General features: G+C 58.9%; 1 protein-coding gene across 1 annotated transcript; it reads left to right on the top strand.

Moving 5' to 3' along the window:
* The first annotated feature begins 503 nt into the window (after positions 1-503).
* On the top strand, positions 504-17,355 carry LIN28A (lin-28 RNA binding posttranscriptional regulator A). Its single transcript, XM_075114901.1, has 4 exons — positions 504-846; positions 1,729-1,907; positions 11,982-12,166; positions 13,325-17,355. The coding sequence occupies exons 1-4, from the start codon at positions 816-818 to the stop codon at positions 13,536-13,538; spliced, it is 609 nt and encodes a 202-aa protein (XP_074971002.1). The 5' UTR covers positions 504-815; the 3' UTR covers positions 13,539-17,355.
* The last annotated feature ends 555 nt before the right edge of the window (positions 17,356-17,910 follow it).

Below are 17,910 nucleotides of genomic sequence, written 5' to 3'. Positions count from 1 at the left end.
GACAAGGCCCCTGGGGGGGGTTGCATGGTCCTGGGGGTTCCATGGCCCCGGGGGTTGCACGCCCCACTCGCGGGACGCGGGATAGGTCTGGGGGCGCAGGAAGACCCCGATGTCCTGGGAAACCGCCCCCGTCCCCCACCCGGTGCCCCGGCCCGGTCCCGGTTCCCCCCGCCCCGCCATGTCGCGGGGAACGGGCCGTGGCTCGCAGGTGGCTCCGCTCGTGGGGGCAGCTGGGGGTGGGGGAGTTGCGGAGAACCGACGTGGAAACCCCCCCCCAGTCCTCGCGGGTCCCACCTCCTCACCCCCCGGGGGGTCACGTCTTCCCTTGACAGGTGGCGTCGCCCCTAAGTGGAGGGGGGGAAGTGGGGGGTCAAACCCCCTCCCCCCAAATCCCTGCCGGAATGTGTCGCTAACGGGGGGGGGGGGGTAATTAGGATCACGTGGGGGCGGGATGGCGGAGCGGGGCCCGGCGCCCCCCGGCCCCGCGGGTGGGTCCTGGATGGGGGGGGATTGGGGGGGCGGGGGCGGCGGGGGCTGCTATTGTCTGCGAGAATTTGGGAGCCTTTGAAAAAACCCTCCCGCTCCCTCCCACCCCTATTGTTGGAGTGAAGATGGAGTCAAACCTCTCCCGGCTCCCTCCCGGCGGGGTCTAAGCTGGGGTTTTTTTGCTGAGGGTTTTTTTTTTGGTTCTTTTTTTTTCCCTTTTTCCTTTTTTTTTTTTTTTTTGGCTGGGCTGATACCCTCAAAGCTGGCCGAGGAGGAGGAGGGAGGAGGCGGTAACAGCCACAACTCGGAATTTGCAAGCGAGTGTCGGGATGGGGTCTGTTTCCAACCAGCAGTTTGCAGGTTAAGTTATATTATTGTCGCAGCCCGCCTCGGCTCCGCGATTATTAATAACGGCGGCAGAGCCCGGCCGGGGGGCGCAGGGTCCCCCCGCCCCGGCCCCGGCCCACCCAGCCCTGCTGCGCCCCAGCACCGAGGCCGGGCCCGGCGTGGCCTCGCTGCCCCGCCGCAGCTCTGGGGGCGTCCGGGGGGGGATTTATTTGGTGGTTTGTTGTTTTTTTTTTCCCAGCCCCAGGGTGAGCCCAGAAGTTTGGGGCCGGTGGCGGCTGCTGGGGTTGTTTGGGAGCGGGGGGGGGTTTCCCCGTGCAGCGGGGGGATGCTGACGGCAGGGGAGAAACTTTCTCCAGCGTGGCTTGCTGGGGGCAGGGGGATTTCGGGTTGGTTTTCGGGGGACTTTTCCCCTTTTTTGTGCTTTTTTTTTTTAATTTTTGTTTTTTGGGGGGAGGGTTGGCGTTGGTTTTGTTTTTTTTTTCGTTTTAACCTTTTTTTGAGGGGAGAACGGATTTAAGGCCACCACCCCACGCACCGCCCGGGTCGTGCCGGCAGAAGCTGTCTTCCTTTCCCCCCGCTCCCGGGGTGATCCCCACGCACACGTGGAAGCAGAGCCGACGGCTGTGTTTGGTTTCTTTTCTGGAGGAGTTTTGGGGTGGGGTTTGCTTTTGGTTTGGTGGTTTTGTTGGTTGGGTTTTTTTTGTTGTTGTTGGGGTTTTGTTGTTGGTTATTTTGTTTTGTTTTATTTTGCCTTTTCCAGCCTGGGGAACCCGGGCAAGATTTGGGGCTCCTGCTGCGGGCGGCTCGGCTGGGTGCGGGGCGGCTGGGCCGGAGCGGGAGTAGCCGCGGCTCCCCCAGCCCCTCGGCTCAGCGGCTCGGTGGGTCTCTCCCCAGGTGCGAAGCCGGGCGAGGAACCGGCCGGAGACTCGCCCAAGGCCGAGAACGAGCCCCAGCCGCTGCACGGCTCCGGCATCTGTAAGTGGTTCAATGTCCGCATGGGCTTCGGCTTCCTCTCCATGACCGCCAAGGGCGGCGCGACGCTGGACGCCCCCGTCGATGTCTTCGTGCACCAGGTACTGGGCCGGATCCCGCGTGGGGTCCTGGGGAGGGAAGGGGGTGCAACCCCTAGCACCTCCCCCCCCGGGATGCCGCCTCCACGCGAGGCCGTGGCTCCCCCCCCTCCCATCTGGGGGAACCGGGATCCCACCGGGCTCGTTTCCCCGGAGCGAGGCGGGTGGAGAAGGGCAGGCACGGCCGCTCACCCCGCCGCAGACCAGGTCTCCTCTCCGGAGAGCGGCTCTGGAAGCCGATCCCGGAGAGATTTCATTTTCCCATCCTGGTTCCCTGGGGACTCCCTCGGGGCCGGATCCGGGGGAGCAGGTGCCCGTGGGGCTGAGCGGGGTGTGCCGGAGCGAGGACGTGGCTCACCCCACGGGGGGACGCGGGGAAGAGCTCGTTTTCCCCTGGATCCAGGGTCCTGGGAGCCCTGAGCCAGGCAGGGATGCAGGACTGGGCTTTCCCTTGCCGGTGGCTCATCCCGGGGCGCGGTGAATCTCTGCCCGGGCCCCTTTTTTCGGCTGCGCTGGCACAAAGGCGTGCGGGGTCGTGCAGGTGTCCCCTATGGATCCTGTACCATACTGACAGCCTCATGTCCGGATTTGATCCACACGTGCCTTGCTGAGAGGGAAGACCCGTGCGTGTCGGTGATCCTGCGCCGAGAGAAGTCGTGGTTTCGGGGCTGTGGCTGCTTGAACCCACCCACCCTCCTCGGGTCATGGGGGAGGATCTGCTGGGGGACCCCATTTCGGGGCTGTGGCTGCTTGAACCCACCCACCCCAGGTCGTGGGGGAGGATTTGCTGGGGAACCCTATTTTGGGGCTGGGGGGAATGGGTTTGGAAATGGTGCCCAAATCAGGGCCGCCAGGTCGGCGCTGGGAGAGAGATGTGAGGCTCGGTACTGGTTTGCGTGGAAAGAGGTCTGTGTGATGAGTGTGGGCTGTGGCCCCTCACCCCGGGAAAGCAGCAGCCATCGGGGCTGCGGAGCGAAGCAAACGTGAGCGAAGAGGGCTCAGGCATCTCTGGAACAAGCACGAATGGTTTTGTGGGTACGCTTGGGAATGAGATTTGGCCCGAGGCAGCATGATGGTGCCATGTGTGCCGGCTCCAGGGAGCTCCTGGACCAGCCAGCTTCAGTGGCTGCTGCTCTCCATGACCCAAATCCCCCCAAAGTAGGGTCTGTCCCATTGTCTGCTGATGGGCTGGGGGCACAGGACTGCGCTCCAGGGCTGTGCATGGCTCCTGGGACTGGGGGGTCCCAGGGGTCTTTCACCCCCTGTCCATGGGGCAGTGGCTCCTGCAGGCAGAGCTACAGTGGTTTGGCAAGGGAATGATGACCAAGGGAGAAGCAAATCCCTCCTTCAGCTGCGGCATAGTGAAAGCACCTTGGTAGGAGCTACTGTCCCGGGCCAGAAATGTGGCTGGGTTTGGAGGCAAGGGCTCCAAATCAGCCAGGGAAAACGGAGATCCTGGTGCTCTCAAAACAGCAAACGGGTCTTTGCATCTCAGCGTGGCACAGCAGGACCCAGTGCCTGTGGGGGGAAGCCTCCCGCACTCCCTCCCTTCTCCTGGGGGTTTATTACCCCCAGACAGTCTGGTTTCCTGATTGCTTTTGCTCACATTCCTGCAGGAAAAGAGAATTAGCTGGGATGTCTCTGCTTGGAGCATCCCACCACCCAGGAGAGGTGCAGCCTCCCGGTGTCCCCCATTTTCCGGGGCCGGAGGAGCCATGGGTTTCCGTGTGCAGGGCTTGCTGCATTCAGGAAATACGGTGAACGCTGGGTAAAAGCGAGTTATTTTGGGTAGCAAAGGGGCAGTGTGTGGGTGGTTCCCCTGCCGCAGTGAAGGGCAGGGTGATCCCAGTGAGGGGTTTTGCACTACCAGAAGAGGGGCAGCTTTGGGCTGATGTCGGGTTTTTCTTCTCCAGGTCGGGCTTCGCCTCCTGCCCCTCTTGCTGGTGGCACAAAGTCGCTGCTCGCCCACAGCAAAAGAGCCGGGGCTGATGCCGGTTGCTCCCTCACTACGGGGCATCCCAGCACTGCCTCAGACCCTCTCCGAGAGGGACCAAACTCACACCCCCACCCCAGCCTGGCTGCCTTTGGGTGGTGCGTGGGGAAACGGACCCTTCTGCCGATGCTTTCCCCATCCCAGCATCTGGGTGCTTCCGAGAGCCGGTGCTGGCTCCCTTCCCTGGGGAGGGAGTCAGGCCTGGGAGGGCAAAAGCCAGCACCGGCCAGGAAGAACAAGACTCAGGGCTCAGGGTGCTGAGCTCAGGGTGCTGGACTCGGGGCTGTACCCAGCACCCACCGCCCGCCCCAAACGAGCCATTGGAGTCTAACACCCCAGAGCCCCCCATAACCCACTCCTTCCCCTCTTCATTTACATATGTGAATGATGACCCACAGGAAGTAATCGTGGGAGAAAGAAGGGAATTGGCCTCTTTAGATCTATTAAATCACTTTATTACAGGAACCAGGTCTGAATGGCCCTTCTCTGCAGGGAGCGCGTCTCCATCTCCCTCTCCCTTTATCTGATCACAAAGAGATTAAAATCTCGGCAGGACAGGAGACTAACAGGGCTCCTCGGGGCTGCCTTTCCCTCGCATTGTGAGCTAAAAATGAGGCATTTGGGTTCAAATGCCTCCCCTGGACACTGGAGATGGATTCATTTGGGGGCTGTGGAGAGACGGGGGGATGAAGCAGGGAAGAGCGGAGCAGGTCCTCCCCGGGGAGGCAAAGGGCTGAGCAGCACCCGTGAAAGGGTGGGGGTCTCAAAGTGGCAGAAATCAGGCTGGTGCAGACCCCAAAGCTGCGGTGGTCTCCTGGGGATGTGGCTCCTGGGCTTGCACGGTGGCTCTGGGCATCACTTACAGGAGCGTGGGGCTGTCGGGGAAGGCAACTGGGAAAGGGAGAGGGTGAAATCTGGGCACCCCGTGGCCCCAGGGATCAGTGCTGCTGGCTGGAGCAGGAGAAGTAAGCGCAGACCAACAAGGCTGGGGGTTGCGGTCCATCCCCAAGCCTGGCCCTGCTAGCCCTGGCTGAGAGCAGAGGGGAAGGGGCTGCCCAGCCCCTGGGAACCACTGCTCTGCACAGCTCGGCTCTGTGTCTGCAAGTGTTTCTCCAAGCCAACGGGTCTATATCCTTGATGAAGGCAATGTTAGTCGCTTTTTTTTGTTGTTTTTTTTTTGTTCTTTCTCATGACTTTGGCAAGGAGAGCTTCTGGGCACTGCTGGGACCCTGCGGCTGCCGTGGCCGCAGTGTGATCCGTGGCATCTCAGTGATGTGGTCTCGCATGTCCTTGCAGGGCTGTAAGGCTGTGCCTGTCTGTGGTCTGACACGCTGGAGCTGGGATGTTGGCACTCCTGCCCTGCCTGAGTGCCCAGGGCAGTGTGGGCATGGCGGGGCTTCAGTCCCCCCACGGTCCCCTGGGTGCTGCCGTCCCCAGGAGCCTCGTGGGTGTTGGGGTCGGCGGTGGGGCTCCATCCCCGCTTGGCGGGGCAGGGGACGGGGTGGAGGGGGCTGACGGCTGCCATTCGGCCGTGGGTTTTGGCTGAGCAGACCTGGGCTGTTGCCCACCTGTGCTCGTGCTGTCCTCTTGTGCGGGGCCAGGGACAGCCAGCCAAGATGCAAGTGTGATGTGAGATCTTAAAAAAAGCATGTGTTTGGAGGCAGCTCGATCCCTGACCGTGCAGGAGAGCAAAGGCAGGAGCAGGGTCCAGCCTTCCCGTGGGTCCCCTGCTGCCTTTCCCCTGAGCTGGGGTGCAGGGCAGGATCCAGCTGCAGGGATTTGGTTTGTGCAGAGCTGGGGTGGCAGCGATGGGAAGGGGGAACCCGCTCAGAGCCGCAGTTTGATTTCGTTGGTGCGTTGGACCTGTGATGCTCAGAGGCACAGGACGCATTTAATACCTCAGGTTTTTTCTGCTTTCTCATGTGCATTGCTCCTGCATTTGCTCTCCGGGACCAGGGTCACCCCGCAGTGCTGGGTGGGCACCCCGAGGTGCCGGCGTGGGTGGCTGCAGGACCCGGGAGCAGCAGGGTTACGCGTGTCCCTGGGGAAGGGACCCCCAGGGGTAGAAACGCAGGTCGGCATCTCTCCTTTCGGCGGGGAGAGGGCTGGGAGCGATTTCTTTGTTGGTTTTTTGTTTGTTTGTTTGTTTTTAATAACTAGTGGAATAAAATTGTATTGCACCGCTTGTGTCCCACGTCCTGATAGCAAATGTGAAAGAGAGCGGCTTTATTCAACCCCTGAAACTCCCTCAAGACGCACACAAAAAAAGCCTCCTGTCTCTGTCTAAAGATTAACTGATGGCTGCAGGCACATCCCTTCCCCCAGCTCCCCCTCTCAGCCCCAGGGCGAGGGGCAGGGAGAGAAAACACCCTTAAATGGTCTCCCAGATAAAACGGCCCAAATGAATGGGATTGCTCCCGCTGAAGCCGGGGAGGGCTGGGATGGAGCCGCTGGCTTGGTGAGCCCCTATCCCTGCCGCCCCCGGCTCCAGTGTTTCCTTTTCCCTGTTTACGTAGTCCTAAGAATAAGTAGGATGAAGCTGAAATCACGGACAGAAGGTGCGCTGCTGCTCCCGGCCGTGCTCCTGCTTTAATATGGGAGTATAAAATTAATATGCAGGAGCTAATCCTAATTAGCTGCCTCCTGGGATGCGCGGGAGGGTTTAGCACCCTCAGGGTGGGGAAAAGTACAACTGAAGGAGCTGAAGGTGCGGATTAAGGGCAGGTAGTTGATGGGTTAAACTCCTCGGAAGATACTTTTTTTTTTTTTCCCCCTCCAGAATTAGTGTCTAGCCTTTAATTTTGCTGGCTTACGGTGGAAAATTAAGAGCAAATGTAGTTACTTTGGCATGACTGTGGCTTTATTTTGATTTTACTTGAATTGGGAAAAAACCCTTGGGGATATTGCTCCAGATGACAGTAGAAGGACTGGAAAGCCCTGGTAATGTTTTGTTAAACCCCCTGTGCTCTCCCCGCTGTGCTCCTGCAGGCATCACCCTCTTTATCTCTGCACCAAGCCCCCGGAGCTGAGGAAGCAGCATCCACCAGCCGCTCTCAGAGGGGCTGAGCTGCAGGAATGGACCGCGGGGCGATTCCTGCTCTGAGCCGTACACCCATGAGCTCAAAAATAGTAGCAGTGCAGTCCCTGGCGCTTGAGCTGCCGGCACCAGGAAAGATTTGCTGTGTGGTCTGGGGAGAGGGAAGGGCTCTGCTTGGGGATGGATCCAGGCACGAGCTGTGAAGGCAAAGGGAGGTTTCCCTGCTGGCCTCGTGGCTGGTGGTGGGGAGCTGAGCTGCGGCGTGGGGGCCTGGGTCACTGCTCCGTGTTGGCGGAGTCTGACCCTGCCAAAATCTGCTTTGGGGGCTGTTTGCAAGAGGAGACGTGCTCTGCTGGAACAGGGCTCGGAGCTGGGCTGGGGCTGCCCCGTCCCAGTGGGATAGCAATGGGGCATCGCCGGGTCGCAATCAGAGCTGTGCCCCAAAAAACTGGGCGAGCATCAGCCCCCTGCATGCCCTCTTATTCTGACGCAGCAGCCAAGGAAGGGCTGCTCTGCACTGTCTGTGCCAAACATGAGTCCTGCAGGGCCGGGAGTGGCTATGGGCTGGGGCAGCTCCCCTGGGGATGTGCGTGTCCCCCCAGGATGGGTCCTTGGGGGTCGTGGCAGGGCAAAGGTGGCCGGGACGCAGGGTATCTGCGGGCTGCCCTGCAGCCTAGCCAGCAGCAGCATGGGGCTGGCGGCACAAAACAAGGGATTTGGGGGACAGGGATACTGCAGCTTGGGGGGACAGAGGGGTGCAGAGGTGAAAGGGGCAGCACGGTGGCCAGGGTGCCCTGGGCACTATTGTGGGTGCAGGCTGAGCAGAGGAGACCACAGCTGGGGTACCCCCAGCCTGCAGGCAAAGGTGGGGTGCAGTGACAGAGTGGAGTGACCCTTGAGGGTCTCAGCAATCCATGTGCCGAATGCTGGGACCTGCCGGGGGGGTCCACCTTCCCTGACCCCCATGGGTTGCTTCACATCTGTGGAGTGGGAGAAACTGAGGCACGGGGACCGGCTGCAGTGGGGTCAGGCTGCCCGAAACACTCGGGACGTGACCTGGCCGTATCCCTGGTACAGCTCAGCACCGCTGCTCGTGTTCCCGCAGCCGCTTTTAACCCAGCATCCCAACCCAGCTTGTTTTCCAAGGGATTTAAGTTTAAACGGCTGCAATGCTCCCGCGCTGGCAAGAGGCGAGGTGCAGCGGCCGCTCCGCCCCAGGCCCCTCCGGACACAAAGATGGTTTGATTGAGTGGCTGGGGCTGGCTGGGAATAAACGTCCCCTTGTGTCGTGCTGGGGAGGCCGCGGGGACAATGGTGACCCCGGGGCTGGCCAAGTCTCTCCAGAGCCTGGTGGGGTGAGGGCAAACCAGAGCCCAGCCATTTGGGGAGCAGCCGCCAGATTTGGGGTTCTCCATGGTGTGACCCCAGGGATGGGGAAGCAACTCTAAGGCTGGGCTCTGTGATGAGGGATTTTTTGGGTGGGAGGAAGAAGAGGGATGAAGGCACCCACGTGCAGGTGGGGAAGGGGGAATGGGTGAGGGTGAGGGACAGCCAGCGCCGTGGGGGCGGTGGGCAGCATGCGGCTGCTCATGTGCTGCATCTTTGTCTGCTGTAAATAACCGCGGAGCTGCTGGGGTGCAGGATGGGTGACAGAATAGCGGAGAGGTGCCTGCTGTGACACCTGGTGAGGGTCCTGGGGCCTGGGGGTCCACAGAGAGCTGGGTGAAGCAGCGCCAGTGCTGCTTCTGTTCCTCATCCCACTGGTGAACTCTGGACCCTAATGATGACAAGTGAAATCCTTGTGCTAGGATATGCTTTAAAACAGTTTTATTATGAGGGTGACAATGCTTTGTGGTCCCAAGCCAGAGGGAGCCCAGGGTCACCCTACACCCCCACCCTGTACCAAAACCACCCCTCCAAGACTGACCCCTTTGCTCTGCCACAGCACCCAAACCCCCCACCCGATGGGCAAGAGCCGGCTCTCCTGTAGCGGGCGAGCTGGGTGCAGGGCTGATGCGCGGAGGGGCTGCAGGGGGTCAGAGGGGCCGCGGCCATGCTGGCCACCCTTCCTCCCCCCTCCGTGGCCTGGAACTCCTGGAATTTGGGCAGCGGGAGCGCGGCTGCCGCCGGCCCTTTGTTCTCGCTGGCCGGTGGCTCCCGGCCCTGGCCCTCCCCTGCGCTCCCCCTCATCCCCAGCATCCCCGGCTCGCTCCAATCCCCCCCTTCCTCTCTTTATTTTTTTGGGGGTGTGTGTGTGTGTGTGTGTGTGTGTGGAGGCCTGGGAAGGCTCCGGCTTTGTGTGTGGTGTGGGACAGGGGCTCTGGGCCCCTTCCTTTCAGATGCAGGAGGTATGCAGCTAATTCAATGGGCTGCAGTTTGATTACCTATCTGATAACAGAGGAATGCCAGCAATGTGTGTGTTTTGGGAAGGGGGCAGGGGGGATGCGCAGGGACCACCAGCCACTCTGCAGCTCACATCAAAAGGCTGCGGCGGGGGGAGAGCTGGGGTGCCCCGGCTGCTGCCCCCCCCTTCTTCCCCGGGGAGAGGGCGTTTCCTTTGGCCTTTTGGCGGAGGGGGCCGGGGAGGCGGTTGTCATCCTCACCCACTCCTGGAAAATAAATCGTTTCCCCCATCATGTTGCAGCAGCTTCTGCCCCAGCCCTCCTCTTCCTTTAAATGGGGGTAATGGATGGCTTACGGGGGGAAGGAGCTGGATCCCCCAGCACTGGGGGTACAGCAGTTTGGCTGCTCATGAGTGATGGTGCCCAAGGCGTGGGCTGTGCTGGGGGAGCCCAGCTTGTGCGCCAGGGTCCCCCCCGCCACGGCTCGGCTTTGTCCCCAGGCTTGGGGCTGAGCGCCTGGGAGTTTTCATCTCTGCAGTGTAAACACAGCTGGGCTGGCTGGGGCTGTGAACACCCCGATAAGGATCTGTGGGAGGTGGCTGGCTCTCGTCCCCTGCCTCCGGAGCTGCCTCCTGTGCCACAGAGTGATGCTTGCCATGGAGTGATGCTCAGCTCCTTCTCACCTCCGAAATGCCATGCTGCTGCTGGAGTGGGACAAATTTGCTGTCGGTGGCGGCCCCCATTTCCTAAACTGGCTCATACAGAGGGTCTTGAGGAGGCTGGTGGGGCAGCATGCTGGGGGTGGGGCAGGGTGGGTGGCCGACCCTGAGGTGCCAAGGCTGAGCCAGGCACCTCCTGTGTTGTGCTGGCAGCTGCTTTGGACACAATGCTCCTGCTTGGGTGATGCTCAGCATCCTCCCAGTGATGCTCAGCCCTGGGGGAAAGCCGAGTTGGGGTTGGGAGCAGTGTCTGGCCGTTGCGCTGAGTGTGGCAGGGTGTTCGCCTGTGTTAAGTGTTGATGGGACTGCCCAGACCAGCCCTGGGTGGGCAGAGGTTGCTGCTGAGCTCCTGTTGCATCCTTGTCATTGCGGACCTCGTAGCTCATGGTTTGGCTCCCTTTTGGGAGCAGGAGCAGGTCAGAGAGCAAAGGTTTCTGGCAATCCCATCCAGACCGCCCTGACCCTGTCCCAGGGGACAAATGGACCATGTGGATGTTGGTGACTTGGCCCAGCCCATGGGGTCTGGCCCACCTGGAGCTTGGCCCCCAGGCACAGAAGCAGGGGGAAAAGCAGCAGAAAAAGGGGCCTCAAGGTTTGTTCCTCAAGCTCTACTGCATTCCCACTTCCCTCGTGTGCCCAGAGACACACAGAGGTCTTGCAAGAACCATAAAAAGAAATTCACTCCTAAACCCCAATAACTCCATTTCCTCCCTTCCTGCTTTTACATGGGGTGTTTCCATGAGGGTCCTGGGGAGATTTGGGGGTGGACGAGGGGAACGAAAAGGGGAACTGGCCTGTCCATCCCTGGGCAGCATGCACGCAGAGGCTCGGTGTGGGAAGAATGGGCGGCCGCAGCCCACGTGACGGGACACCAGGCCATGAATGGGGGAGATGCTCCATTCATAAATGCAGGGTCTTGCTGCAGCCGCACAGGGCTCTGCTGGGAATCCCCAGCCCGCTGGAGCTGCTCCTCCCTCTGCCAGCAAATCCCCCTTAACTCTTTGCTCACACTTATTTGGGCTCCGCTAACAAATTTGAGCGAAAGACCCTGCTCAAATCACTGCCTGGGATGTGACGATCCTGGTCCGGCGGAGCAGGCAGTGATGCTCATGGCAGTCCTTGCTGGCATCTGGGGCAAGAGGCACCGGCTGCATTGCCCGTCTCGGCTCCTTATGAATTTGTTCTGTTAAAATGGACAGAGCTCATAAAAGTGGAGTAGTTTTTTCTATCATCTCACAACCCCCCTCCCCAGTCTGGGTCTGAAATACCAAATTTGGTTGTACAGTGATGACTGATTTGGCAATCCTATCCTGGGAGGGACAGGCGATGCCCCCAGTGGTGACGATCTGGGGCCAAACAGCTACTTAATTAATTATTGGGGGCATTTAAAGGGCTTGAACCGAGGTGAGGGGCAGCGAGGGGGCTGCAGTGCAGGGGGCTGGCTGGGACTTCCAGCCTCCTGCTCTTGCTGCGGCTCCTGCCACGAGCAGGGTTGCACGTGCCTGTGCAAAGCCTCAAGGTCCTTTTGTCTTTTTTAAATGACATTTTGGATCTCCCTGCAAGCATCCCCAGCCCTGGGTGTTGGGAGGCGTAGGGGCAGGTCTCGCCCTGCAGCACGGGGCTGGGTGGGAGAAGGGGGCTGTTTTGCAGTGCTGAGAGCCAGCGTTTTGCAGCAAACATTGCTGAAATTTGGGGCAGAGCTGGCTCTGCCGGCCTTTGCTTCCCAAACCAGTGAGCCCCACTTGGCCAGGTGCCTCAGCTCACTGAAGGGTCTGCGTTATCAAATGGAGCTCCAGAGATTTTAGGGAGACGAAGGTGCCTGGTCAAGCTTGGTCCCTGATGTCCATCCCCTCACAAGGGGCAGGCATGGGGGGTCGTTGTCAGCTCTTGTGCAACGGGAGGTGTTTTCTGGGCTGGGGCTTGTTGTGCATCCAGTGGACACCCTGACTTGGTGCTGACCCCTGTCTTTTCCCCGTCCCTCCCCAGAGCAAGCTCCACATGGAGGGATTCCGCAGCCTGAAGGAGGGTGAAGCTGTTGAGTTCACTTTCAAGAAGTCATCCAAAGGTTTGGAGTCCATCCGGGTGACCGGCCCGGGGGGTGTCTTCTGCATCGGCAGCGAGAGAAGACCCAAGGGCAAGAGCCTCCAGAAACGCAGATCGAAAGGAGACCGGTAAGGGGTGGCCAGGGCCTGATCCAGGGCAGGGTCCAAGCCCTGCGGGCACCAGGAGCTGCCTGGCACCCTGCCTGCGGCATGGGGATGGGCTCAGGTCCAGTGGGGCAGGCAGCGACCCTTCCTCTGGGAAAGTGGCTTCCTTCGGCGGTTAATGAGTGGCAGATGCAGCTTGGTGGGGAAAGGGCAGCAAACCAGCAGCCAAAGGGCAGAGGTCAGGGACACCCCAGGCGGCCGCTGCCCTCGTCTGGGGGAGCCGCGCTGGGCAGGGGTAATTTTCTCGAAGAGAAACCCTTCCTTGTGGGAAGGAAATGGCCGGACGTCCTGGCAGCGTCTCCCACGGTGAGGCTGGGAGCCCTGGGGCGAGTTTCTAGCCAGCCCTTCATCCCCCCTCTCCTGTCTCATCCTCTCCATCCTGGCAGCCCAGTGATGTCTCCCTCATCCCAGCTTTCCCAGTGGATGCTGCCCACTCTACTCGGCTGTTCTCACAAACGGGTTTTAAAATTAGTTGGAAAGGAATTGGGGAGGAAAAGGGAAGAGAAAAGTCTTGTGGCCCTTCTAGATGGATGCAGGATTTAAATATGGACACAAGGCAGCTCCCTCTGCCCCCACTGCTCTGGTGCGAAGGTGGCACCTGGGGGCGAGTGCTGCAAGGGTACAGCCATGAGAGAAGCCATGTTTGGGGTTGTCCCCACATCTATGGCCACGGTCCCTGCAACCATTCACCCGGTCGGGGCTGTCAGTCATCCTATTGCCTGTTCCTGCTCTGCCGCAAGCTTTTGGTCTGTAGCGTGTGACCCTGGGTGCAAGGTATGTAGACACAGGAGCCAGAACCATGATGGAGCCAGAGGGGTGGAAGCCCCCGACATTCCCGATTTTTGTCCCCAAGTGCTCGGTTTCGGTGTGGGGGTTTGCTGCCATCTCCTGGGTACCAGCAGCACCACTGTGCCAGGTCCAAACCAGCTGTACTGCAGCTGGAGCTCTGCGGGGACCAAACCCAGGGGCACCATCCATCCCCAAAGAGACCCCACATCCCTGCCACAGCCAGGTCATTTTAAGCCCAGCTCTGGCTGTGAAGCCAGATGGCCCCAGGCACAGCCACAGCAGCATCCCACCTCATTTCGTTTCTCCTCGAATCTCTCTCCTCCTGCCCCGCAGATGCTACAACTGCGGTGGTCTGGACCACCATGCCAAAGAGTGCAAGCTCCCGCCGCAGCCCAAGAAATGCCACTTCTGCCAGAGCATCAGCCACATGGTCGCCAACTGCCCCGCGAAAGCACAGCAGTCCCCCAGCTCCCAGGGAAAACCTGCCTACTTCCGAGAGGAGGAGGACATGCACAGCTCAGCCCTCCTCCCCGAAACCCGGGAATGATGGAGTGTGGTGGGGAGGGGGGGCTTCCACCAGGATGAAGAGGCTTTGGCAAGGCAATGGGCAGCCGTGGGGGCTTGGAGGAGGGAGGGCAGGGTGAAGGACCGGGGAGGGAAGACAGCAGTGCTAACGGTGGGGACCTGGTGTCTCTGCACGGAGCTTTTTCCCCTGTTCCCAGCCCGGGGAAAGCCCTGCTTTAATCGGGATGGCTCGTTCCAAAAATAGGGGGAGGCAGCACCCAACACACCTCTTCCAGCTAAAAAAACCTCTATATTTGATTCATCTTTATTCTTTTCCTGAATTAAGCCAGGCAGTAGTGTGTCTGGGAGGAGGAGCAGAGAAGCAACATCTCAGGGAGGAGCTCAGGGCTCCTTGTTGTCCTGAGCTTCAAACAGGCTCCGGCACAGCTTGTTTGAGCTGCAGTGGCCCCGCTCCTGCGCCTGCCCTGTCCCTCTCTGCCCCAAGGAGGGAGGCCAAGGGGGGAAGCCTGGCTGCAGAGTGCCAGGGAGATGTCCGTGGGCTGGCCCCACGGGTCCTTCTGCTCCTCACAGCTTCTCACTTGCAGATCAGTCCAAGGGTTTGCAGTTTTTCTGTGGTTGCCCCATTGCTGAAACCAGCAGAGCCCAGATTTGGGCTTAGTCTGGAAGGAAATGGGGCATCTCTCGGGGCTGGCTAATGCAGCCCATGAGCAGCAAGTGAGCTGCAGCTTGGGGGAAATCAAGTCAAAAGGAAAACACTTCTTTCTTTTCCCCCTAAGCCTTCCCAAGTGCCAGCCCAGAGAGCAAAATTTGGTTTATGCAGCCAGCTCTTCCCCTCTAAGGCTTTTCCCTGCCTCTGAAATGTGGAGCCGGGGAGCAGGAGGGCTTCATGGAGCAGAAATACTCTTCGTTAAGCCTTGGGCACCAGCCATAGGGCAGAGCCAGCTCCCGGGGATGTTGCTGGCAGCGTTTACCTCGGAAGCCGTGTGCGCAGCCCAGCCGGGGCTCACACGGATCCACCCGTGGCCTGATCCAGACACCAGACTGCCTGGGTCTTCCCACGGGCTCTGGATCAAACCCACACAGGACAAAAAAGCACCTCTACTCCTTCTGCCCATCCCACGCTCCAGAAACCGATGGCTCCTGGGCAGAGCCTCCCCAGGGGCAGAGGAAAAGGGTGTCCCAGGTCATTAGTGGCTGCTGTCCTCCCTCCCCACCGGCCCCACCAAGTCTTGCCTTTATTTATTGGCCCCGGTGGACAGCCCTTCTCCCGGGGCAGCCCCCTCGTCCGTGCCAAAGCCAACGCCAAGTGAAACCTGCACTAGGATGTGCGTGAATGACGTATCTTTGGGTTTGTTTGTCGTCTTTTTTGGGTTTTGTTTTTTTTTTTTTAATATAAATATTCTGTTTTTGTATTTTTGTATATTTTAATCTTTAAGAAAAGAAAAAAAAAAAGAGAAAGGACGTAATTCCTGCAACTTATTCTCAGGTATTCGAGCAATCTCAGGGATAAAATGCCTCTGTAGCCCAGTGCTGGACAGAGAAGAGGGTTTTTTCTAACAGCACAAAGACGTGACGAAGTTTGTATTGGAAGTGTAGATCTACCTCACTGGATGTTCGCTAGGTGGACTGACATGTTGAGCTTTTCAGTTGTGTTTTTTGGTATGTTTGGGATTTGTTTTCTTTTTAACTGTATTTTAATAGAGTCTCTTTCCCTTCCCCATGGACTGAGGAGGAATTTGGGTCTGTAGATCCATGTGCGGGGATGGAGAAGCCAGGCAGTGCCACGGGGCAGGGAACAGCTGCTAGAGCCCGTGTCGGCTCCCCAACTCCAGATTTTCTCCCAGCCTGGTGGCTTTTGAGGACTGTCCTCCATTTCTCTCTCCTGTTTACGCTCACACGTCCTCTATCTGCCCTCCCAATGGGACCGCTCCAGTCTGCCCCACGCCAAGTCCTCCCGTTGCCCTCGGGCTGGGGTGTCGCACAGGCTCCCAGCAGCATGCTGTAGTGGTTGGGGGTCGGAAAGCCAGGATGGGGGTCTCAGCCCCTGTTCAGGGGGTCCCAGCCCATTCAGGGGTACATGGCAAGAGCAGACAGGGAGGTCATTGGGAGCCTGAGGGTTATCCTCAGTCCCCTGCCCTATAACTTGTCCTCAAGCAAAGGGCTGGCTGGCTGCCCTAGGATGAGGGACCTGGTGCCAAGATGGACCCAAGTCCAAGGGATATGCAGCTGCTCCGTCTTTCTCCTCCTTTCCTGGCTTCCCCCAAATGCTGACTTACAATGGCTGGGGAAACACTGGATCCCTGGTTTTGGGGCATTAACACTCCACTTCGTAGCCTGGGGGCTGGCTGGAGCCTTCCCAGGGAGGGCATCTTGCCGTGCTGGCGTGTCAGGACGTGGGCGCGGTTTCTGCTGTTTTTTAGGTAGCGATAGGTTTAGATGTAGAGCAGGGCTGGAACAGATGGGGAGCACCTACTCCATCCTCGCCGATGGGGGTCACCAGCGGGGATTTGCTGAGGCTGCTGGAGCCCAGTGACCCCTCTGAGTCTTTGCTCTGCCCTGTGGCACACTGGCACTGGTGGGGATGGAGAGTGGCTCCCCAGCTGCTTGCCTGCCCTGCTCCAGTAGTTTTTATGGTGAGGTGGTGGTCTCTTCTTGGGAGGGTGTGGGGAAGGAGTTTTTAGTTCTTGACTGGCAATGGGATCTATACAAAACTGCTTCAGGAAAATGGCTTTTGTCTGAACGGGGTAAATGCAATAGAGCGCACTGGGCTGCGTGTCTAAGCCTGGGCCTCGGTCCCACTGCCGCGTTGTGGGGGGCTGTTGGCCTTCCCTGGCACCTCGGTTGTGCTGGGGAAACTGCTGCCCCCCCCTAATTGTATCTGTCTTGAAGAATCGTGTAGGACCTTTCCCCCCTCTCCCCCAGTTTAATGGTTTGGTGATTTTTCTGCTAGTTGTCTAGTGTGTGTAAATACCTCTGTAAATCTTTCAATTTTCTCTCAGTATTCTCCTTGATTATTGTTTACAAAAGTAAGAGAAAAAAAAAAGGTAAAAAAAATAGCCAAAGCATCTAATAGGTTAGGGACCAGGGAGACAGGATCTTCTCTGTATACTCTGCCTTGCAACTCTGTGTGGGGATATGAGCTCTGTAACCATCCCTGTCCTAGGCTAAAGCAAATAGCAAACGGCTTAGAGAATCACTCAGGTTTCCCTCAGGGCCGTTGTGGCACTGGGATCCAAGAAAACAGGGATTTTTATCTGTATAGGGAAGCCACATTGGAGAAGATGGGATTGCTTCGCATCTTCTCGTTGAATTTGCCATTGTGGTTCTTCCCATATCTTAACAATAATTAACTAAATCGCTGCATCATCACCCACCTTGCCCATGCTCAGCTTGCAGGCGCTGGGCACTATGCATTACGGGACAGTGAATCACGGGCGGATGAGGCTGCACACTCAGGGCCCAGCTGTAACACAGGAGCATTTGAATGTATGACAAAAAGATGTCCCTCACGAGAGGGCGTCTCCCCTGGTGCGAAAGCCTTGAGTCCCAAGATTGTCTACGAGGAGACGGAAGAATGTAATCCATGTTTACTGCTAGCAACCAAAGCTTGTTTGTGTCAAACTCTTGAATTTTTATGATGTGGGTTGGAGGGAGGGAATAATCGGGGTGGCCGTGTGTGGCTCAGGGGTTACCCCCAGCCACACTTTCCAAAGAGATTTCCTGCAGGAGTCCCTGCAGCGAGAACCCCAGTTCCTGTTGCTGCAGGTTTTCCCCCCTTCCATTTTTAAAAAAATTTGGTTTTGTACCAACTATGTAAAATGTGGGTTGTTTTCTTTTCTGGAAAAAAAAAAATAAAGACCATGGGCAATGGCTGCTGGTGATGTTCTGTGTGCGGTTACTCTTTTTTTCCTCCCCTGGGAAGCCCAAAATGGGTGCAGCCCGGGCTAAGACGGAGGGAGTGCTGGGAACTGGGGTACCCCTCAGCAGCCTCGACTTACAGCCGATAGCCAGCCTGGCCTTGGTACCAGCCTGTGGCTGCTTCATCCCATACCCCACCCACCCTCACAGCCCCCCGCAACCAACCGAGCCCCCCACTGTCAGCTTGCAGTGAGCCATCAACACCCCAGCTGCACTACGCATCCCCAATTCTGGCACGGTCCTGACAGCCCCCAGCCCCCCACAACCGCCCTGACCCTGCCGTTACCCCCAGCCCCCCCATAACTGCCCTAGCCCTGCCATTACCCCTAGCCCTGCCATCCACAACTCAGCCCCCCCACCCCCTGCAGCCCCCCCATACCCAACCCAGCCCTGCCATTCCCTCTAGCCCCCACCTCTCGCAGCTCCCCGGTAACTAGCCCAGCCCCACCACCCTCTGCAGCCCCCCTGTGCCCACC

This window comes from Phalacrocorax aristotelis, chromosome 20, assembly GCF_949628215.1.
Source record: "Phalacrocorax aristotelis chromosome 20, bGulAri2.1, whole genome shotgun sequence".
NCBI classification, from domain to species: Eukaryota; Metazoa; Chordata; class Aves; order Suliformes; family Phalacrocoracidae; genus Phalacrocorax; species Phalacrocorax aristotelis.
This window is presented reverse-complemented; position numbering and strand designations above follow the sequence as displayed.